General features: G+C 45.0%; 1 protein-coding gene across 1 annotated transcript in view; it reads right to left on the minus strand.

Annotated features, from left to right (window-relative positions):
• Positions 1–318: 318 nt before the first annotated feature.
• The window catches only part of LOC126278301 (DNA replication complex GINS protein PSF1-like), a 44,579-nt gene continuing 20,078 nt past the window's right edge, over positions 319–24,819 (minus strand). Inside the window, exons 5-6 of the mRNA XM_049978314.1 lie at positions 3,223–3,339; positions 319–3,102 (exon numbers count right to left, since the gene is read on the minus strand). Coding sequence (XP_049834271.1) covers positions 2,959–3,102; positions 3,223–3,339 — 261 coding nt within the window. The 3' untranslated portion in view covers positions 319–2,958. The remainder of the gene's footprint in view (positions 3,103–3,222; positions 3,340–24,819) is intronic.

Here is a 24,819-nt window from a genome sequence, read left to right on the forward strand (position 1 = left end):
GTGTGTGTGTGTGTGTGTGTGTGTGTGTTACATTCTCTCTCTCTCTCTCTTTCTCTCTCTCTCTCTCTCTCTCTCTCTCTCTCTCTCTCTTTCCATAAAGTGATTTCCACTTATGTTCATTATCCATTTTTTTTAAACACACACACACACACACACACACACACATACACACACACACACACACACACACACACACAAAAAAAAAAAGAACTGCACATTTAGAAGAGAGCCACATATGGAGTTTTCACCTTTTATGCGAAAGGATGCTCATTTGATTCTCACTAAGTTTTTTAGACTTTTACTCTGCAATTATTAATGAATTTGTATTATTAATTAACAAATCCTGAATCACATTTGTTCAATAAAAATTACATCTTCTTGTTTTCAACTACCAATTACATGAAAATGAAAGTATAGACAATAAATTAAAATTTGGTATCAAAATGCGCAGCACCTCGTTAAATACAGAAACAATTTACACATCAATAACACTATTTAATATTTTATAGCTTTCACAGTTTAGGCTGTAAGATGGAATTTACAAGTCTTGTTGCTGAATATCAATTCTGATTCTGCATTCTCATGTTGATTGCGAACAAAACAAAGAATTATGTTTAAATACTGTTAATTACCATTTCAATTTGACAATAAATCTAGGGATTTAAGAATATGAAAAAAGCACCATTTAATGTGAATTGAGCAAATGAACTCATGATTACAACATTAAAATGCTACTGAGAAGTGCCTCGTACGGCTGTAGATAATTGATGTCTCAGCAATAACCACCAAATCTTTCAAGTATTAAGGAAATCAAAGAGGGTAAGTTAGTCCATAGTCTTAGCAGAAATAAAGGCAAAGAAAATTTGGCTGTAAAAGTAGTTAGATAATGATATACCTGATGAGTAAACAGAGTCATATATTATTACAATACCTAATTAGTATGAAGAGGACAAACAAAATAAACCATACATATTGAAAATGAAATACAATAACTGGAGGCACTATTTCCATATACACCACTGATAAAAAAGAATTACAACACCAAAAAATAATGAATTTAAAGTAATGAAATTTCAGGCTTACATTTGTGTAGGTAACATATTTAAGTGATCAACATTATGTGATCATAGGTCAATGTGTGAGATAAGCCATTGCAAATATGGAATGCTGGTACATTAATAGCCAGTGTAACCACCACAATGTTGAATGCAAGCACGCAAAAATTCATGCATTTTGTTGTACAAGTGCTGGGTATTAGTTTATGGGATGAAGTTCCATTCCTGTTGCACTTGGTTGGTCAACAGAGGGACAGTTAATTCTAGTTGGGGATGATGCTCAAGTTGTCATTGAATAATATCCCGTAGGTGCTCAACTGGAGACAGACATGGCGATCAGTTAGGCTAAGGCAACATGTTGGCACCCTGTAGAGAATGTTGGGTTATAAGAGTGGTATATGGGAGAGCATTACCCTGCTGTAAAACACCCCCTAGAATGTTGTCCATGAATGGCATCACAACAGGTTGAAAGACAAGACATACGTACAAATCTGCAGTCAGGTCGCATGGGATAACCACAAGAATGCTCCTGCTGTCATGCAAAATCGCACCCCAGGCCATAGTTCCAGGTGTAGGACAGTGTGTCCAGCATGCAGACAGGTTGGTTGCAGACCCTCAGCTGGTCTTCTTCTAACCAACACACGGCCATCACTGGTACCGAGGAAGAACCAGCTCTCATCAGAAAACACAACAGACCTCCAAGCTGCCCTCCAATGAGCTCTCGCTTGACATCACTAAAGTCACTGTCAGTGGTGGCTGGGTCAATGGAATGCATGCTCATGGCATCTAGCTTGAAGTTGTCTTTGAAATAACCGATTTGTAACAGTTTGATGTGTCACTGTGGGGCCAACTGCTGCTCAAATTACTGCTGCAGATGCATTTTGACACACTAATACTGTACGCTGAACACAATGGTCTTCCCTCTCAGCAGTGCAACATGGTCACCCAGAGCCCAGTAATCTTGCAACTGCATCTTCTTGTGATCACCACAGCCAGCATTCATGTACATTCCTGCCAACTGTATCTGCAAAGTTGCAGAAGTAACATCCAGCTTCTTATAGCCCAATTACAGCATGCATTTAAAGCAAACCTGATTTTCACTCTCATAGTGATGCTGCTAACGCCACTCTTATGGTATTGGTGCAAAATTTGAATAGATATCATCCTTCAGATGTGCCCACACCCCCTCCCCCGCCTCCTCCAAATCAGTGTACATAGAAATAATTTTATTAAAAAATGCAGCAATGCAAAAACTAGCACATTATAAAAGAGAAATAAATATTTAACACTCCAGTTATGCACAAAGACAGGGAGTTGTACAGCTGCTGCTTATTTCATTATATTTTTTAGTTGAAGATTAGTAGGTAATAGAGCTACGCAAAGTACCCTCCACCATACAATGTAGGATGGCTTGTGAACTATAGCTGTAGATCAGAAATAATATAGGTAGGAGCATTAGAAAGTGGCTTCCAGTCAGCTTCCAATCATGAAATAGAATTTGTCTTCATTGAATTATGCTTCACGTGTTCTAGCCCACATTCAGACAAACTGAAGTTTTTTTTAACTGCATGTTATGGACATCTTATATTGTTACTTCCAAGAATAATCTTGAACAAATACAATGTTGGTAAATAATACACTTTATTTGTGTTAATCAAAACTCAACAAAAATTTGTAATTACCTTTTGACATAAAAACTTTACAACCTAAACAGCTGAAGTGTACCCACCAACAAACTAAAACATAAAATTACACTTACAAAGTGTGTGCCCATTATATACCACTCAACTGTAGATACAAGATCCAAAATTTCCCATACAGATGCCCAGCACATCTGGATGAAAATTTATAAGATTGTAGTTGATTTATTTCCCCACAAAACATATCCAATATCAATCATTCATCAATGCAATAGATGTTGCAGTATTCCTTGTCGAATGAGGGGTTCACACTGTGATCTTGGCAGGAGATGCTGGCTGTTTTTCTTCAAGACAATCACTTCACCATCATCCAGCTCAAACTTACCATAATCAACAAGGCATCGGACCTGTACACATAAAATAGTGAAAAGTTTTTTATGCACAAAAGAGGTGCCAACATGTGTAGATATTTTTACATAAAATGCACTTAAAGAGTTCTGAAATTTAAATGAACCCTATAAACTTACCTCAATGTATAAAGATTTTGGTGGTTTCAGATCTTGCATCAAATTTAATCCATGATTATCACCAATGGATCTCATATATGATGCCAACGTTTTACTGTAGTTGCTAAACCACTGTATCTGCATGGATAAACAAAATACGTAAGAGTAACAAGGCAGACAGCATGAATGACAAACTGTTTTACAATATATCAATACTAGTCTATGTATCCAAAAGTCTTATAGAACAGTGTTGTTGTTGTTGTGGTCTTCAGTCCAGAGACTGGTTTGATGCAGCTCTCCATGCTACTCTATCCTGTGCAAGCTTCTTCATCTCCCAGTACCTACTGCAACCTACGTCCTTCTGAATCTGCTTAGTGTATTCATCTCTTGGTCGCCCTCTACGATTTTTACCCTCCACGCTGCCCTCCAATAGTAAATTGGTGATCCCTTGATGTCTCAGAACATGTCCTACCCACCGATTTGTGCCACAAATTTCTCTCCTCTCCAATTCTATTCAATACCTCCTCATTAGTTATGTGATCTACCCATCTAATCTTCAGCATTCTTCTGCAGCACCACATTTTGAAAGCTTCTATTCCCTTCTTGTCCAAACTATTTATCATCCATGTTTCACTTTCATACATGTCTACACTCCATACAAATACTTTCAGAAACAACTTCGTAACACTTAAATCTATATTCGTCGACCATTATCAGTTATTTTGCTCCCCAAATAGCAAAACTCATTTACTACTTAAAGTGTCTCATTTCCTAATCTAATTCCCTCAGCATCACCCTACTTAATTTGACTACATTCCATTATCCTTGTTTTACTTTTGTCAATGTTCATCTTATACCCTCCTTTCAAGACACTGCCCATTCCGTTCAACTGCTCTTCCAAGTCCTTTGCCGTCTCTGACAGACATACAATGTCATTGGCGAACCTCAAAGTTTTATATCTTCTCCATGGATTTTAATACCTACTCCGAAATTTTCTTTTGTTTCCTTTACTGCTTGCTTAATATATAGATTGAATAACATCATAGATAGGCTACAAGCTTGTCTCACTTCCTTCCCAACCACTGCTTCCCTTTCACATCCCTTGACTCTTGTAACTGCCATCTGGTTTCTGAACAAATTGTAAATAGCCTTTCGCTCCCTGTATTTTACCCCTGCCACCTTTAGAATTTGAAAGAGAGTATTCCAGTCAACATTGTCAAAAGCTTTCTCTAAGTCTACAAATGCTAGAAACGTGGGTTTGCCTTTCTTTAATCTTTCTTGTAAGATAAGTCGTAGGGTGAGTAATGCCTCACGTGTTCCAATACGAGGTCGGCTTCTACCACTTTTTCCATTCATCTGTAAACAATTCGTGTTAGTAATTTGCAGCCATGACTTATTAAACTGATAGTTCGGTAATTTTCACAGTGTCAACACCGGATTTCTTTGGGATTGGAATTATTATATTCTTCTTGAAGTCTGAGGGTATTTCACCTGTCTCATACATCTTGCTCACCAGATGGTAGAGTTTTGTCAGGGCTGCATCTCCCAAGGCTATCAGTAATTGTAATGGAATGTTGTCTAATCCCGGGGCCTTGTTTCGACTTAGGTCTTTCAGAGCTCTGTCAAACTCTTCACACAGTATCATATCTCCCATTTCATCTTCATCTACATCCTCTTCCATTTCCATAATATTGTCCTCAAGTACACTGCCCTTGTATAGACCCTCTATATACTCCTTCCAACATTCTGCTTTCCCTTCTTTGCTTAGAACTGGGTTTCCATATAAGCTTTTGATATTCATACAAGTAGTTCTCTTATCTCCAAAGGTCTCTCTAATTTTCCTGTAGGCAGTATCTATCTTACCCCTAGTGAGATAAGCCTCTACATCCTTACATTTGTCCTCTAGCCATCCCTGCTTAGCCATTTTGCACTTCATGTCGATCTCATTTTTGAGACGTTTGTATTCCTTTTTGCCTGCTTCATTTACTGCATTTTTGTATTTTCTCCTTTCATCAATTAAATTCAATATTTCTTCTTTTACCCAAGGGTTTCTACTAGCCCTCGTCTTCTTGCCAACTTGACCCTCTGCTGCCTTCATTACTTCATCCCTCAAAGCTACCCTTTCTTCTTCTAAAGTATTTCTTTCCCCCATTCCTATCAATTGTTCCCTTATGCTCTCCCTGAAACTCTCTACAACCTCTGGTTTAGTCAGTTTATCCAGGTCCCATCTCCTTAAATTCCCACCTTTCTGCAGTTTCTTCAGTCTTAATCTAGTTCATAACCAATATATTGTGGTCAGAGTCCACATCTGCCCCTGGAAATGTCTTACAATTTAAAACCTGGTTCCTAAATCTCTGTCTTACCATTATATAATTTATCTGATACCTTCTATTATCTCCAGGCTTCTTCCATGTATACAACCTTCTTTAACGATTCTTGAACCAAGTGTTTGCTATGATTAAGTTATGCTCTGTGCAAAATTCTACCAGGTCTCTTCCTCTTTCATTTCTTACCCCCAATCCACTTTCACCTACTATTTTTCGTTCTCTCCCTTTTCGTACTATTGAATTCCAGTCACCCATCAATATTAAATTTTCATCTCCCTGCACAACCTGAATAATTTCTTTTATGTCATCATACATTTCATCAATTTCATCATCATCTGTAGAGCTAGTTGGCACATAAACTTATACTACTGTTGTAGGCGTGGGCTTCGTGTCTATCTTGGCCAGAATAATGCATTCACTATGCTGTTTGTAGTAACTTACCCGCACTCCTATTTTTTTATTCATTATGAAACCTACTCCTGTATTACCCCTATTTGATTTTGTATTTATAATCCTGTATTCACTTGACCCAAAAGTCTTGTTCCTCTTGCCACTGAACTTCACTAATTCCCACTATATCTAACTTTAACCTATCCACCTCTCTTTTTAAATTTTCAAACCTACCTGCCCGATAAGCGATCTGACTTGCCACGCTCTCATTCGTAGAATGCCAGTTTTCTTTCTCCTGATAATGATGTTCTCCTGAGTAGTCCCTGCCCAGAGATCTGAATGGGGGACTATTTTACCTCCGAAATATTTTACCCAAGAGGACGCCATCATCATTTAACCATACAGTAAAGCTGCAGGCCCTCAGGAAAAATGACAACTGTATTTCCCCTTGCTTTCAGCCGTCTGCAGTACCAGCACAGCAAGGCTGTTTTTGTTAGTGTGACAAGGCCAGATCAGTCAATCACCCAGACTGTTGCCCCTGCAACTACTGAAAAGTCTGCTGCCCCTCTTCAGAAACCACATATTTGTCTGGCCTCTGAACAGATACCCCTCCATCGTGGTTGCACCTACGGTACGGCTATCTGCATCAAGGCACGCAAGCCTCCCCATCAACAGCAAGGTCCATGGTTCATTGCGGAGAGGGGGGGGGGGGGGGGAGGGGGGGAGATAGAACAGTGGTCAGTTCTAAATCAACAGTTGTCTGCATTTTTACTTGTGGTGTAAGTTTCTATGCACAAGAAAGCATACTTTTACTCTATAGGAATGCTGCTAGGTATCCCATTAGACCAGTGGTTCCAAATCTGGGAGTAATTACCCTCTGTGGGATTAAATGTAATTTTCTAGGGGGACTCAACTGTGTTATGATCATGAAACGAAATTTTTAAAATTTTGTTACTATTACCACTATTTTGTAAGCCTGAAATACTAATTACATAAGTTACCAATAATTACCATGATGCAATATAGTTGAGGCTACAACTTGCAAAACACTTGTATGTAAATATTCCTCATATAGGCCATCCACTGCACACATACTTTGCACTTTGCACCATGCATCAATGACAGTACAAATGAGACATATATAGCACACATGCTTAAATATCACATGAAAATGTCTTCTCAGAGTTGTAGGTAGTTTTACAATGGACTAGAAATTGCTTCATTATTCATTTTGCAACAAGAAATGAACTATTTTGTTCTAATGCGAGTTCACAATTTTGTGAAATTCAGACTGTCTGAATGTGGCAATCTTGTAGTTCACCCATGAGATGAAATGGTTATTTGCTTCCAGTATGATGTTTTTGATCTCAGATTACGATGCAGATGTAAGGATAAAGATTTGGAATGGTGTTTTTGATTGTATGCCACAACACATAATGCATACAGTGAATTTCTTATGAGTAAGTGCTGGAAAATTGACTTAAAGGGCCGAAATTGGCCAGTCTCACAACAAATGAAGGAATAATTACAGCCTACTATAGACAATGCTTTCTTTTACAGTAAACAGTTTAATTGAAAGCACAACAACGCAGTAACAATCTAACAGCTACTACACTGCTGTAAAGCCTATGCAATATTATTATTATTATTATTATTATTATTATTATTATTGGCAGTGGTAATTTCTTTCAGTTGAGGAGCAAGAAATTCAGCATTCAAGTGATTACGCACAGTAGACCCAAGTATAGTGCAACATTTTAATCTGGTTGATTTCAGATGGGGGTGTAGGTTGTGGGTGACGCGAGAGCCACTAGGAAGATGAGTGGTATATAAGAATTAAATTTTGTTGTAAGTGTCTACCCTCACAGTGGATAGTTAGCTTTCTTTTCTGAGAAGAAATTGTAAGTAACATTTGCGATACACTGAAAATTGCTTCATCCTGCTATAAAAAGGGGTTGTTAGTAACAAGCAGTACAGACTGTATCAGAGACTCACTAGTTCATTGTTTATTTAAAATGAAGGCATTCAAAGAAAATTGCTGTTCATTCTAAAGTTTAGCCAGGCACTAACATTGATGAGGGGAGGGGAGGGGAGGGAGGGAGGGGGGGGGGGGGAATACCTAATAAGCTAATACCCGATTGCACTCGGGCATAATGGTTTCAGAAATGTTTGGGAAACCACTGCATTAAGCCATGGATGTATCATAAGACACAAACACCACTTACATTTAGGATGTACGTTGAAGCACCTACTTTTCTTTAATACAATACTCCAAAAGCAATAACCTTTTACACAATTTTCCAGTCAGTTGCAGATTTGAATCCTTAAAAGATTTAAGAGTGAAACTCTTGATTTGCAACCTCTTTAATGCCACAATGTTGTAAAATGCTATCGTTCCACAATTCCGTCACAACAGGAACAATGATACACATCTGGTGTTAGGTTTGACAGTACTCAGTATTGTTCTTCCATCTCATCCTGTTGATGAGTGTGTCAAAACATGGGATGCTAGCTACAATAGACACAGATTGGGAAACCAGATGCAGCCTTTTCAAAGGAACCAGTTGTGTAATTACTGTAAGTGATTTTGGAAAACCATCCAACGGCAAGGTAATCAGCGCCCTGACGCTTATTAAAACAAACGAATGTGGAGAAGTAAAAATTGTCAAACACACATGCCCTCGGAATGACCACATAGTCACTATCTCACATGCACTAAAACCAATGAGGAAGGTAGACAGCTAATCGAGAAATTAAAACATAGGGAAAACAAAACACAGGAGACCTAAAACAAAAGCACAGCAAAATGTGACTAGGTGAGCTAGCCACTCTGTTGACACATTAAAAACATGTCCCCAAAATCTTGTTAGAAATGTTGGACAATTCACAAAACTTTAAACTGCGAACCACATTCATTTGATCATTACTTAAAATAGATTGCAGATCTGCCGCAGTCCACTGGTCAGCAAATAAAATGCGGTCCAATAAAATGTGGCACACCAGGATCTGCACACCACAAGCACCACACATTGGAGGGTCCTCCCGCCGGAATAAAAATCCATGCGTCATAGCTCTGCAGCCAGTGTGAAGACGAGTAAGAAGGACCTTCTCCCATCGACGTGGTTGGAAGGAAGTTCTCCACGGCCGAGTTGTGGGCTTGACGATACGGTGCTTGTTGTCGTTCTCTTCTAGCCACTCATCTTACCATCGACACTGGAAGACCTGACGATCATGACATGCCTCCATGGCTGCTCAATCCACCCTTTCATTCCCCACAGTTCCCACGTGTCCTGGTACCCAGCAGAAAGACACCTCCTTCCCCAGCAGCTGTAGTTGGAGGAGGGCGTCCTGGATAGTCTGGATTACTTTATCTGCTGGGTACAAACATTGGAGAGAGTAAAGGGCACTCAAAGACTCTGAACAGACGACAAGTCTAACACTGGAAGAATATCTCATCTGCTCCAGGGCCTGCAAGATCGCATATAATTCTGCGTCGAAGATGGTTACTTCGGGAGGCAGTCTGACATTGAGGACATGATCCGGGAAAATGACAGAGCAACCAACAGAGTCACCCTGCTTAGAGCCATCCGCCATAAAAACAGCTACATGGTTGTGGAGCTCAGATAAAATGGTAGAAAATACCACATTAAAAATGGAAGGAAGAATGCTGCCTCTGCTGTACCGCAACAAATCTAAAATCAGTCTGGGTCTCTTCAGTAACCAGTAACCAGTTAGTTAAGGCAATGCTCTGATAACTACTGGGACATGTGCGGTCCTTTCCTGCTTTGAGGAGAGGGATCAGAACTGCCTCCCTCCACAAGTTGGGGAAGTTGTCTGTCTGCCATATTAGATTAAAACATTCGAGGAGGATTTCTTTCAATACTGCTGGCAAATGTCGAAGCATGCAGTAGCAGACGTGGTCAGGACCGGGCACTGTGTCGTAAGTCTCAGTCAGTGCCTATTCGAGCTCTCACATTAAGAAAGGGTAATTTAGGCCTCAGAACGGTTGAACATGAAGTCCAACTTTGACCTCTCTACTGCGTATGGTAGCGACGAAACACTGGATCCTTGCTTGCATTGGCAGTAGTTTGTGCAAAATGCTTGGCCAGCATCTGTGTAATGTCTCTGGGTGTTGTTTGGAGGCACTCCAGTTTCAGCACTGCTGTTAACGGTATAAACGGCTGTGTGTACCAGAAATCCTCCGAATGGCTTCCCATACTTTTGCGGAAGAAGTGGAACTGTTGATGGAGTCCAGGAACTCCCGCCATGACCGTTCTTTGCTCTCTTTAACGACATAGCGAGCCTCGGCTCTCGCGATTCGAAAGGCGGTGAGATTGTCCACTGTTGGGTGGCTTTTAAACTGTCGAAGAGGTGTATGCCTGTCCCGGATGGCTCAAAGACTTTGATATGGGTAGGTCAGAAGCATGATATATCATATGTGTGATGTGATCACCCATTCCTGGATGCTGTCTCAGTGTTCAAACGCAGCCAACTGGCTGAACAGCATCCAGTTAGCTTGCCTGTCATTCGTGTTGGTGGCTTCTGTTATAGCAACACACAATCCAGTAGATGAATGCAGATGTGAAACTGGTCACTGGAATGGAGGTCATCAATAAGCTCCCAGTGGACAGAGACAGTGGGGGATGGAGAGCAGAGAGATAGGTCAATGGCTAAGAATGACCAAGAAGGAGCACAGAAATGAGTCAGAGTACCAGTGTTTATGATTCATAGCTCTCGAGATGTCAGAAGTCTCTCCAAGACTCGACGCTGAGGGCAAGTAGAGGTTGAGCCCCACAGGACGTGACGGGCATTGAAGTCTCCCATGAGGAGAAATGGTCAGGGGAGTTGTTCCATAAGGTCTGTGGGAGCCTCAGCGTGTACTGCATCCAGTGGCGGTAAATAAAGAGAGCAAACTGTAAGCCTCCGATGTGGATGAAAACTGCTTTCACATCAGTATCCAGGGGGAGAGCAGAGGAGAGGTGCCTATTATCGACGAACACGGCAACCCCTCCTTTGCCCCTTTCCCCAGTCAGGTCATCCTTGTGATATAGTGTACAGCCCCTTAGTACAGGAGCATAAGACGCTTTTAAATGTGTTTCCTGTAAACACAAGTACAAGGGACGTTGCTCCGCAAGGAGTATCAGTTCCTCCACATGTGTCCTGAATCCATTCATGTTCCATTGTATAATGGGAGTCATCTATCAGGATGGTAGTACTTTCATCCTGACTTTCTGCCGGAAAGGGGAGCCCATAGTGGATGGAGGCTCAGTTTTGGGGTGAGATGATTGCCCCAGTCCGACATCAACCTTCATGGACTCTGAAGAAGATTTGAGAGACACGCCAGATAGAATGACATCGACATCATTGGACTGTGTACTGCCTGTCTCCTTCAGTGGGCAATTCTTTGACTTCGATTTTTTGGTCTCAGGTGGCTTTGGAGCCACTATTTCAGAAGTGGTAGGGGGTGTAGCAGCATTGGGCAGTGCACAAGACCTCACCTGCGGAAGGGCAAGAAAGTCCATGATGTCAACAACCATAGCCTTGTATGAAGTTTGGTGGGAGGGGGACAGGCTTCAAAGGAACTGCAGCAGCACATGTGCATTGACAAACGCAGGTGCTAGTGCGGACAGTAGCAACCTCCTTTTGTGTATTGGCATCAGTGTTCAGGACTGGCTGTTTCAGAATGGAAGAAAAGGATGCAGCAAATGTGGGTGGCTGCATGGAATTGTACAACTTCTTGGCTTCACCATATGGGATGTGCTTTGTTGTTTTGATCTCCTCGATCTTCCGCTCCTGGAAAAAAAAAAAAAAAAAAAAAAAAAAGAAAGAAAACTCTGCAGTTCCTGATCCACACAGGGTGATCTCCAAAGCAGATGACACAGGCTTTGGAGGCGAGGAGCAACCAACTCCGTCACGGGCAGCTTTACCACATTTCCCACAAGTGGCTTCTCCTTTACAGCCCAGAGTAGTATGCCAAAAATGCTGGCATTTAAAACACCGCTCTGGAATTGGGTAATAAAGCAGTAATACTGAGGCTTAGGAAACATGCTTTCACATGTTCTGGTAGTTTGCTGTTGTTAAAAGTGAGGATACAAAGAGTCTGACTTTACGAGATCGCCATCCACCCATTTCATAGCACGTTGCACATCAAAAATGGCTTCCTGGTACCATTCGGCTTTCAGTTCTTCTCGGGGAATATCAACTAGATCCCTGCAATCACAATGCCTCTGCTGTAGTTCAAGGTGTTGTGTAATTTAGGTTCTGTCGCATACTCCCTGACGCATTGAGCTTCCGGAAGGTTCTTGACTTGTTGGGAGCTAGATGTTTCAACAACAGGGTCCCATTGCAGGTTTTGAAACTCTTTCAAAAAAAAAACCCTCTTTTCTTTTAACTATAAGAAACACATTCTGCAAAACAGCACGCCTTCTGTTACTAGTGATTGAATGAGAAGGACTGGCTACATGAACCCTCTTGTTAGGCTGGGTCTTGGTAGCTTCTAGCAGCCCACCCTTTTCACTAGGAGGGGGTAAAGAAAACTTCAGAGGATCCATTTTGGTCTCACAAGCAGCTACGGAAATAAGGGTCTACTCAGACAGAGCCCCACATGCCTGAGTAAGCCTTATACAACTGAGGTGCACCAGGTTCCCCAGAAGCTGCCCACTAATGACTGTTTCATCTCAACTGCTATGCATCCGATCAGCATGTAGAGGTTTATTCCGTCCTTGCAATCCGGGTGGTCAAGCCAAGATCCCCGTTTCATGAGACACACAGTGTTAAACCACCACGCCACATGGTGGTCACTGAAGCATGCCCAGAGCTTACGGTGACAGAGGACTGGCGCTTACCAGTCCCAAGCTCAGGAACCCAGGGTCACCAAGCCCGTACCTGACAAATGAATGCCAAGCCCCTGGGGGCAGAACCAAACAAAAACGGGAAAATGAGCACTAAAAGGGAAAAAAAGCAGTGGAAGCTATTATAAAATAATATAGCAGATGGCCTGGGCTTGCTGATCATAAGAATAAAAAGGATGAACCAGCCACTCTGTAACATACTAAAACTCCTGCCAAAAAACACAAGGTAAAGAAACACAAACAGAGAAAAGACAAACAAACAGTAAAGAAAGAGCAAGGAAGAGCTAAAAAAAAGGGGAGGCTTGTGAGAGAAGGCCAGACCCCTATGCTTAGATTGAGTAAAGAAACCTATCTCTCGAAGAAAACATAAAACTAGATCAGCTGTTGAGGCATTGTCTCCCAACACCATAGGCAGTGTGGTGGGAAGGTTAAAACACCTCAGAGTGTGTAAAACCGGGCAGTCCAACAAGATGTGGGCCACAGTCATGTGGGAACCACAGTGACACTGAGATGGGTCCTTGCGATGGAGAAGGTGACCGTGAGTCAGCCAAGTATGGCTAATGCAGAGTCCCTACGAGTGGCTCACATGGATGACCTACACAACTTCGTTGTTTCCTTGATAACAAGTGTACTGAGAGTGCGCCATTAGGTATCCCAGATCCTGAAAACTTAACCGTGAAAGACCGATCAGCGATCAGTCTTCGGCGTGCTGATATCCAGAGTCGGTTTACTGGTAGCCTGTTTAGCTAGCCTGTCAGGAAGTTCATTTCTTGGGATTCCGATGTGTCCTGGGGTCCAAATGAAGGCCACTGAACAACCATGGTTTTTGAGGGCATAAATAGACTCCTTGATAGTCATTACCAAAGGATGATGAGGGAAGCAGTGGTCAAGAGCTTGTAGGCTGCTTAAGGAGTCACTACAGATGAGGAAGGACTCACCTGTGCAGGAGGGGTACGCTCAAGAGCAGGACAGATGGCTACGAACTCTGAAGTGAAAACACTGCAAATCACCCGGCAAGGAGCACTGTTCAGTATGTTCACCATGAGTATAAGAGAATAAACATGACCATCGACCACTGGGCCATGAGTGTAGACTCTTTCTGAACCCTGGAACTCACCAAGAATAGAGAAAAATTGGCAGCGGAGGACCTCAGGAGGAACTGAGTGTTTTGTGGGGTGTGATAGGTTCAGACAAAGCTGTGGCCAAGGCTGGGATTATGGAGATTTACACGAGTAGACCTGGAAGAAATGTGGCATAGGGAAAGACACAAATTCAGTGAGAAGGGCGACTGCAATTGGAATCCCCGATCTGGGCCCCTGTTGTAGGAGATGAAACGCCATGTTGGGGAAAAGGAGACAGTAATTCCGATGTTGAGGCAAACTACAAGTTTGGGCATTATAATTTGGAAGGAGATGTTTTCACCTGATCCACAATGGAGGAACCCCAGCTTCCATGAGCAGGCTGTCACTGGGCTTGTTCAGAAAGCTCCTGTTGCAAGTTGAACTCCACAGTGGTGTATAGGACCCACAAGCTGCAATGCTGAGGGTGATGCTGAACCATATACCAGGCTCCCATAGTCAAGACGGGACAGCACAAGGGCTTTGTACAGCTGCAGCAGTGTAGGGCGATCTGCACTTCAGTCAAGTGTGGCTCAGGCACTGAAGAATGTTTAGATGCTGCCTGCACTTTTCCTTAAGCTGATGAAGATAGAGAATCTAAGTTAAGCAGGTGTTGAAGACCAGGCCTAAAAAGTGGTAAGATTCCACTGTGTTAAGCAGTTGGTCATCGAGGTAAAGTTCCAGATGTGGATGGACAGTTCAATGACGACAGAAGTGGATGACGAGTCTTCGTGGATGAAAACTTAAAGCTATGGGTGAGGGACCAAGACTGCACCTTTCGTTTGGCTTCCTGCAGTCGATATTCAGCTGCACCAATAGAAGAGAAGGAGAAGGAAATACAAAGATAATCAGCATAAAAGAAAGGGGACACTGAGGATCCCATTGCAGCTGTGAAACCATTAATGGCCAATAAAAAGAGTGGAACACTCAGTACAGAGCACTGTGGGGCACCGTTCTCTTGGATATAGGGTGCACTGTGTGAAGCACCAACTCGAACTCCAGAAGTGTGGACCCATAAACAGTCCCACGTACAAATCAGGAGCAGGCCCCAGAGACCACACTCATGCAGAGCAGCGAGGATGTGGTATAGCCAAGTGGCATCATAGGCTTTTGTTTGGTCAAAAAAGATGGCCATAATGTGTGGACGGCAGGAAAAAGCCATTCGGATGGCAGACTCCGGTTATACCAAGTTGCTAGTGGTGGAGTGATCTCGGTGGAAACTGTCCTTGGATGGAGCCAGAAGGCCCCGAGACTCAAGCAGCCAACACAACCGCTAGCTCACCATCAGTTCGAGCAGCTTGCACAGAACACTGGTGAGGCTGATAGGACGATAGTTATCCACATCTAGCAGGTCCTTACCAGCTTTCACCACTAGAACGATGATACTTCCTCACCAAGGCAACAGGAATTCTTCATCACTCCAGATGCGACTGAAGATGGCAAGGAGGTGGCACTGGTAATCAATGACAGATGTTTAATCGTTTGGGGATGGATGCCATCTGGCCCAAGGAATGTGTCCAGGGAATCAGCAAGGGCACTGAGAAATTCCCACTCACTGAACGGAGCACTATACAGCTCAGGGTGGCTTGGAACCATAGATAGGTATTGTCTTTCCACCCACCGTTTTAGGAGGCAAAAGATGGGGCAGTAATTCTCAGACGCAGAGGTGTGAGCATAATGCTTGGCAAGAAGCTCTGCAATTATGTCCAGGTCAGTATATACAGCTCCATTTGTGGAAATTGCAGGTATACCTGCAGGGGTCTGATATAAATAAAGACATCTGAGCTAGGGTCCAAACATGGGATGGAGAGGCGTGTTCCAATAGTAGAGATGTATCATTCCCAAAACTCCTACTTCCGTTGTCTGATGAGTTGACGGATGTGGTCATAGAGCCGTTTGAAGGCAATGAGGTGCTCCAGGGACGGATGCCGCTTATGACACTGGAGGGCCCCCCTAGGGTTTCCAATGGCTGCAGCAATTTCCAGTGACCACCAAGGCACTGTCTTCCGGCAGGAGCAACCTGTGGAACAAGGGATTGCCAATTCAGCTGTACCAACAATGGTAGTAATGATGGTCTGGATCACCACATCATTGTTGCAATGCAACAGAGGTTCAACAGTGGTAGCAGAGCTGAAAGCATCCCAGTCAGCCTTTCTAAGAGCCCATCTGGGCAAGTGACACTGGGGAGGGACAGGAAGAACAGATAGTGGTCACTGCCACACAAGTCGTCATGAGCTCTCCAGTGGATAGATGGTAGAAGGGCGGGACTGCAAATGGAGAGATCAACGGCCGAGTATGTGCCATACACCACGCTGAAATGAGTAGGGGCACTTGTATTTAGGAGGCAAAGGTCAAGTAGAATTAGTAGATTCTCAACACTTTTCCCAAGACCAGCAATCTTGGTTCCCTCTCACAAAGGGTTATGGGCGTCAAAATCACCCAAAAGTAGGAAAGGTGGGGGAACTGGGAAATAAGAGCAGCCAAATACATGGTACAGCATGCCACCATTTGGAGGAAGGTAGATTTTACAGGTGGTAATTTCCTGCATTGCCCTCACTCTAACAGCCACAGCTTATAAAGGTATTTGAAGTGGCACAGGTGCGTTCTACACAGAGGTATGGACTTAGAGACAGACTCCATCTGACATCCTGTTATGGTCAGTACAATATTTGTAGAATCCCAGATAGCCATGAACGGAGGGGGAGGGGGGGGGGCTGGAGGTGTGTGTCCACATTGATGGAAACTAGGTATCCTGAAGGACAGTGCAGAAAGGTGTATCGCGTAAGAGTTGTCATAACTCAGTCAGGCGCAGGGAAAAATCGCCACAATTCCACTGGAGGATGACGCTGTCTCCACCATGCCACACTGATTTCCACTGCAGCTGAGGTGTCGACGAGATCTAGGTCTTCGGACGGGGAACTGGTAGGGAGTTGTGGCATGGGTGCTAATGGAGTTTCATGTTTCTTAACAGTATTCTTCTTGGACTGTTTGCCCTTTCATTGCTCTTTAGGGGCTTGCAGGGAGGGCTTCTCAGAAGTAGCTTCAGGTACAGATGAAGACTGGGAAGCCATTCAACCAGCAGCTTGTGGCTCCTTCAGCCACTGACTGGTGTCCACTTTTGGACAGGAGGAGAGCTTGGAATGTAGGAGTCCGAAGGGACCTCTTCCATGTGAGGGGAGCCAGAGGAGATTGTTGCTTCTCTGGCTAGGATGAGTGGACTGATGTCCCCGGCATTTGTGGGAGGCGGTGATCCCAAAGGGGAACCTTTGGGAGCAACATAAGAAGATGTGCCCCCAACCACTAGGAGGGGGATGTAGATGGATGGCCCTGAGGGCCCACTGTACAATGCTGAGACAAGGAGAGTGTCATCGCTAATGAGGGGGACATTGTCGTGGCTGCAGCATAAGACTACAACGATCAAATGTGGTGCAGCCTTCCATATTTCAGTTTAGCCTGTCTCTAAGTCATCCAGTCCAGGGTCTTTTACTCCATAATTTTCCTCCCCTTTTGGAGTACTGTGCATTCCAGCAATCGGGGAGCGTGATGCTCTCCACAGCTGACACAAGTGGGAGGAGAGGCACATGGAGTATTTGGATGCAGTGGTTGGTTGGTTGGATTGGAGAAAGGGACCAAAGAGACGAGGGAAAGAAAGTGACTAATGACAGGGGCATGAAGGAAGAACACAGGTAGACAATAGACACACTCAAGATAAAACAGACCCCATAAAGAATGGAGTGGAAAGGCAGAGGGCGGAGGTGAACCACCAAGCCCAGTGGAAGCCAGTCCAACTGGGGTGAAGGGGGGAGCAAGACGGCCTGCCATCCCCTCCACCCACCGATAAGGTTGAAGGTCCCACCCTTAAATAAAGTTGTAAGAAATTGTAAAACTAGATCAGCTGCTGAGGCACTGTCAGCAATGCCAGGGGTAGCGAATCAGGAAAGCTAAAAGTCCGGCACAGGGTGTCTAAGTCGGGACAGTCCAGTAAGAGGTGAACCACAGTCAATATTGATCCACAATGACAGAGAGGGGGGTCCTCAGGATGGAGGAGATAACCGTGAGTCAGCCAAATATGGCCTATGTGAAGCCGGCAAAGAACGACAGAGGCTTTACGAGAGGCCGGTAAGGAGGACCACCACATAGTTGTAGAATCCTTTATCGCCCTGAGCTTCTGCGGCAAAGAAAGTGTGTGCCATTCTGCATTCCAAGGTCCCAAAGTCCCCGATGACATAATGCTGAGCGAGGGTATTTTTCTGGAATGCCAATAGCAAGAGATGCCCCGCTATTAGCCAATTGAGCCAGTCAATTTGCAAGTTCATTGCCAGGGATCCCAACATGACCTGGAGTCCAAATGAAAACGACTGAGCATCCACACTGCGCAACAGGAGAAAGGGAGTCCTGGACAGCTATGACAAAGGGGGTAGCGAGGGAAGCACAGGTTAATAGCATGCAAACTGCTCAAGGAGTCACTACAGATGGTGAAGGACAGTCCTGAGCAGAAGCGGACATGGTACAATGCGTGCAAGATGGCTACCAATTCTGCAGTAACAACACTACAGCCATCTGGCAAGGAACAAATTTCCGCGTGTCTCACATAGGTGTAAGCATAACCGGTGTGACCAGCAACCATGGAGCCATCAGTATAAATCACTTCTGAACAGTATAAATCACTTCTGAAGCCTGGAATGAACTGAGGAGAAGTGGGAAGTGTTGGTGGCGAAGCGCCTCTGGAGGTATACAATCCTTTGAATTGATGGAGATATCAGGACAAAGCTGTGACCGAGAACGCATCACAGAGGGGTACGTGCATGAGCAGAGAACAGAGGTGGTAAAGGGAAATGTTGGAGCTCAGAAAAGAGCAACTGAATGTGGACAGTCATGGTACGCCCACATCGTGGCCGCCGCCGCGGGGTCCACCACCTCGAGGGATTGGCCATTGAGGAATAGGTCTGGATGACACACGACTTGGCCACCGAAAGCTGAAAGCCATGGGAGAGGGCCCAAGATTGCACCTGGTAGATTGCCCCCTGTAGACAGCATTCTGCAGCGCCTGATGGAGTAAGCAATGTAGATACAAAAATTGTCAGCATACAAAGAGGGGGACACTGTCAGCCCAGCAGCCGCCACCAGTCCATTAATGGCGATGAGAAAGAGAGGAGCGCTCAGCACAGAACCCTGTGTAACCCCATTTTCTTGCCGATGGGAAGTGTTGTAGGAGGAACCAACTTGGACCCGGAAACAGTGACAAGAAAGAAAGTTACGGATAAAAATGGACAGAGCATCACGAAGGCCCTAGTCGTGAAGAGTGGTGAGGCTGTGGTGTCGCCAGGTGGTGTCATAAGCTTTATGCAAGTCAAAGAAAAATGCAATGTGGTGTTGCTTATAGGCAAATGCCAACCGGGTAGCAGACTCAAAGTGGACTAAGTTATCCACCGTAGAGCAGCCATGGCGAAAACCACCTTGAGTCGATGACAAAAGGTCGTGGGATTCAAGGATACAAAACAGCCGCAGACTCACCAGGTGTTCAAGGAACTTGCAAAGGGTGTTGTTAAGGCTAATTGGACAGTAGCTATCCTATTTTAGTAGGATAGAGGTGGCTTCCCAGGCTTCAACACTGGAATAACATAGCTTTCCTGCCACTCGGTAGGAAATACCCCCCACTCCACAGACGGTTGAAAAGTGGTGGCCAGCCACCGATAAGTGTTGGAACATTTGGTTATGTATCCGATCTGGTCTAGGAGCCCTGTTGGGACAAAGGGCGAGGGTGCTGGCGAATTCTCACATGCTAAATGGGGCATTATAAGTCTCCAAGCAGCAAGAAATGAAAGAGAACGGCAGTCATTCTGAGTGCTCTTTAAGGAGGAGGAATATGGGCGGATAATGAGTCGATCAGAAGCTTGGGAAAAGTGTTGAGCGAAATGCTCTGCGACGAAGTCCAGATGGGTAAGGACAACACCATGCACAGAAATTGGTGCAACGCTGGTAGGAGGACGATAGCCAAAAATTTGCCCGAGTTTTGCGCAGACTTGTGGAGAGGGGGTGTGCGGTCCTATGGCTTGCCACACATCATTCCCAGCAAATCCGCTTCTGAAATATGATTAGGTAACGGGCCCGGGCACGGAATCGTTTAAAGAACAGAAGGAGAGCAGTAGAAGGGTGCCGCTAGAAGCGTTGAAGAGCACGGTGGAGGTCTTTTATGGTTCCACCAATTTCCAGAGTCCACCAAGGGATCATCATCTACATGGGGAACCCGAGGAAGAAGGGATGGCTGAAACAGCTGCGGCAGGAATGGTGGCAGTCAAAGTCTGTGTAGACTCATCAATATTATTGTGTGGTAGTACAGGGGAGATGGAAGCAGAGGAGAAGGCACCCCAATAAGCTTTAGAGAAGGCCCACCTGGGAGGGTGACTGAGCGAGACATACTGAAGGTAGGTCAAAACAATCAGGTAATAATAGCTGTCACATAAGTCATCGTGGACACCCCACTGAATGGAGGGAAGAAGGACGGGACTGCAGACGGAGAGGTCAATGGCAGAGAAAGTGCTGTGTGCCACACTTAAGTGTGTGGGAGCGTCAGTGTTTAGGAGACAGAGGTCCAGCCCTGCCAGAACAGCTTTAACTGTCCTGCCCAGGGCAGTAGTCATGTGCTACCCCAAAGAGGGTTGTGGGCATTTAAGTCCCCTAGAAGCAGGAAGGGAGAATGGATCTGTTGAAGAAAAGTGGTTAGGGCAAGGGATATGGGCGGCCTGTCAGGCAAGATGTAGAGACTACATATTATGATTGGAGTGGCCAGCTGCAACTCTGAGAGGTGATGCAAATAGCCATTACAATTCCACTGGAGGATTCTCAAGCTGGTGCCCAAATGGGAAGTGAATGGACTGGAGCCGGTCACGCCGTCGAGTCGCCATCCGTCACTGATAAGGATGGGGTAATGTCCTTATAGGTGGGGTCAGACTCTGTTGGTTCATTGGCTGGAGGAGGGGAAGGCGGCAGTTCAGGGGGTACCGGAGGGGCTTTGCCCTTGTTCTTGTGTTTCTTTTTCTTCTCTTGTGAAGAAAGAGAAGGCCAGACTGCAGTGAGGTCGAGCAAGGAATTACACCTGCCAATCTTGGCGTCCACCGGCTTCGGATCGGACGACTACGATGTGGAGCTGAAGATCACCTTTCAGGGGGTGCCGGGAAGAGGAGTCCCAGGAGGGAGCTCCAGTACCAGCAGCTGCCAAAGAAGGGGAGCGCTTCCCCGGTGGGGGAGGGGAAGCAGCAACTGAAGGGGTGGGTATGGGTCCTGATGGGGAGGGGGAGAGGGAAGTGGGAGATGAGAGTGAGGCAGAAGGTGTGGGGCGAATGGGGCGGGGCTGGGAAGAGGAGGGGGTAGGTGGGGGGAATGGATGTAACTGAAGCAAAAGTGGAAGTTAGAGGAACGGGATGGAGCTGGTCATACTTTCAACAACTGATGCACACTGGCGGGGGAGCACAGGCACTCCCCTAATTGGGGGGGGGGGCGCCCACAGCACCAAAGAGAGGATCATTAGTGCAGTGGGAAGACGTGTCCAAACTGTAAGCATTTAAAGCGTCTCATAGGTGGTGGAATGTAAAGTTTCACATTACCTTCTCTGGGAGGGTATCCTCCTCGAACGCCAGGATAAAGGTGCCCGTATTGGTGTGATTGTTTGTAGGGCCTCGCTGTTAACGGCAGATAAATCAGACTCCTCACTGCTCGAGGTTTGCATGGAGCTCCTTGTCAGTTTGGAGAAGAAGATTCCAGTAGAAAATGATACACTGTACCGAGTTCAAGATTGGTGGGATGCGATGGAGACTGGGATGTCACTGAGATGGTCAGAAGCACGCAGTGTTGCAGATTGGGCAGCAGAAGATGTCTTTATGAGCAATGAAGCGGACCGCATTTTACTCATGGATTCCAGTTCGCCATACTTATCTTCAATCAAAAACTTGGTCATGGCAAAACTATTGCTATCTGTCCTGGTACAAACCAGGTACCAAGGGAAAGGTTTCAACCCAACCCGGCAAGCTTGACCTCCTTCCCAGGGGTGGCCAGGGAGGGGAATGCCGAAGGATCAGAAGAAGGAGTGTCATGTCTACTATCACTCTCAGAGATAGTGCAGGTACTAGCAGTGTGATCCCTGTGTTGTCAGGGGCCTCAGCCAAGTGGGTACTTAACAGCCCCACCACACAGACTGCCTACTGTGCTGGTGACCTAGCAGGAAGGGGGCCAGGGTGCATTGGGAAAAGGGAGGGGAGGGGGAGTGGAGCCTGCACCATGGAAATTAGGTAGGGAGTGCATCCCCAAATGGCTCACACTGAACGGAAAACTTTGGAGATGGGGATCAAACCCAAATAGGGGGCCAAAAATGCCGAAAAGAAGATGGAAACAGCAAACTAAACAATAGCACATACCAAAACAAAGCCGGGAGGATAGCCAGGTCGATATAAAGAAGTCCACCAAGAGGGAAAGGAGGAGGCAGGGAAAAAAGAGCAACGACGGAAGGAAAGGAACAGGGATGGTAATGCAGCCGGGAAGAAGGAAGGAGACTGCAATAGCTCGGGGTCACATGCACACCACACACATGCCCACAAAAGGGGCTGTGGGCCCCATGGGGGGATTTGGATGTAGTGGATGTCCACAGTGTTGACATGTGGTGCTGGAATGGCACCGGGAAGACGTGCTTGACTTTACAGCAAGTAAAGCACTGCATTACGGGAGGGACAATTGGTTTGATGTCACATCCACAGACCATCACCTTGACTTTTTCAGGTAAGGAATCACCCTCAAAGGCCAATATGAAGGTACAGGTAGCAACCCTGTCGTCTTTAGGTCCCCTATGATGCGCCAGACGAAGTGAACACCCTGACGTTCTAAAGTGGCATGCAGCTCATTGTCGGACTGCAACAGGAAGTCGTAATAACAAATACTCCCCTGGACCAGGTTGAGTCTTTTATGTGGGGTGACCGAAATGGGAATATCACCCAGCTTCTCACATGCAAGTAATGCCCAGGACTGAGTTGGGGACGCTGTCTGAATCAGTACTGACCTATTGCATATTTTAGAGAGCGCAGCCACGTCCCCAAACTTATCCTCCAGGTGATCTGCGTAAAGAGTGGCTTGGTAGCCAGAAAGGAGCCCTACCAATTCTGCTGCACACTGGACAATGAAGCAAATACAGCTCTCTTCTGTCTGCAGCCTTATGTTCATCCCATGGTGTAGTTAGGGAGGGGAATGACTTGGGGTCATATGTCTCAACATTGTATTCAACCTTGCCTTTCTTAGAGATGCTGGGAGCATTTGGTCCCCAGAAAAAGATGACTTGGTCCACTTTTTGTGGGTCATCTGCCCTGATGCCACCCACTCCAATCATGGGCTCTCCCCACAGGCGCCAACCAGAAGACAGGCATCTACTTCTTGGTGTACGTGGGGAGTTTGAAGCTCAGGCATCAGCAGTGCATTCTCTCTGCTGTCAGGGGGCTACAACCAAGAGGGTACATGACGACCCCACATGACAGACTGGCTACCCATGCTGGATATTGGGTACAAGAAATCCAATATTGTCAAGGGGGCAAAAGAGGACCGTGGACAATTTATGATGTAACCTGGATGGTGTGCTCACCCAAACAGCTCAACTGCGGGTGGAGTTGCAGAGCCATTACTGTAAGAGGTGCAGAGGTCTAATCGCAGTATGGATATACGGAGCACCAAGTAAGGCATCCTTCCCCAAATAGCCTGCACTTTTGTAGAATTTTGGAAGTGGGTGGTCAGACCCTAAAAAGGGACCGTAACATATCAGACCGAAAAGTAGGAGACTCCTTTTAGTTGCCTCATACAACAGGCAGGAATACCTCGGGCCTATTCTAACCCTCGGACCCACAGGAGGAAAATGGTATAAGGTGGATCTCACACAATACTACCAAAGGAAATGGAGGGAATTCCCTCTGCACACCTAACAGGCTACTGTGAGGAGGATAGACAAGTGAAGTTTGTAAATGCCACCTCCTGCATGCAGATGATAATTCTCAATTCTTCGTTGAACGGAGCAACTACCGGTTTCAAACTTTAGTTATATGTATGTTTAAATCGCAGAAATTCACATAAAAACTACAAAATGACAGGCGACACACAACAATAAAGACTTTAATTGCTACTGTACCAATGAATTGCTTACTTACAAGTGTTGACCAAATCCCGAAGCATGTGCATTCTTTGCCCAAAGGCATCTAATATATGCAGATTCAGATGCAGGGAGCCCAAAGTTAAAGATAAAATGCAAATAATAAAAATACTGGAGGGCACACTGAGTATTTGAACAACCACTCCTCTCAAATGTGACTCTAATACGCTAAGCACTATGGCATACTGAAGTCCAAAACAAACATTAGAACTCATTTTTCTAACGACACTGTCACTCTTATGCACTTTTTTTTTATGAAAAGAAGACGAGCATATCTGCTCTGAGAAACATCGGTAATATCAACAGCACCAGAAAGTAGTATAACAAGGGTAAGTTTCTTTGCGAATAGGATGGTTGAGCAGGAGTGTGTTACCATGAACAGTTCAGTAATAGAATATTCGAATATTCCCATCAGAATCAAAGCCAACCCACCCTCCCTCCCCATCCCTACACACACACACACACACACACACACACACACACACACACACACACACACACAGAAAGAGAGAGATAGAGGGAATATGAGCAAATTACACTGAAGTGTGAAAGAAACTGGTATAGGCATGCGTACTCAAATACAGAGATATGTAAACAAGCAGAATATGGTGCTGTGGTCGGCAACGACTATCTAAGACAATAAGTGTCTGGTGCAGTTGTTAGATCAGTTACTGCTGCTACAATGCCAGATTATCAAGGTTTAACTGAGTGTTAATGTGGTGTTACAGTCGACGCACGAGTGATGGGACACAGCT

This window comes from Schistocerca gregaria, chromosome 6, assembly GCF_023897955.1.
Source record: "Schistocerca gregaria isolate iqSchGreg1 chromosome 6, iqSchGreg1.2, whole genome shotgun sequence".
Lineage (NCBI taxonomy): Eukaryota > Metazoa > Arthropoda > Insecta > Orthoptera > Acrididae > Schistocerca > Schistocerca gregaria.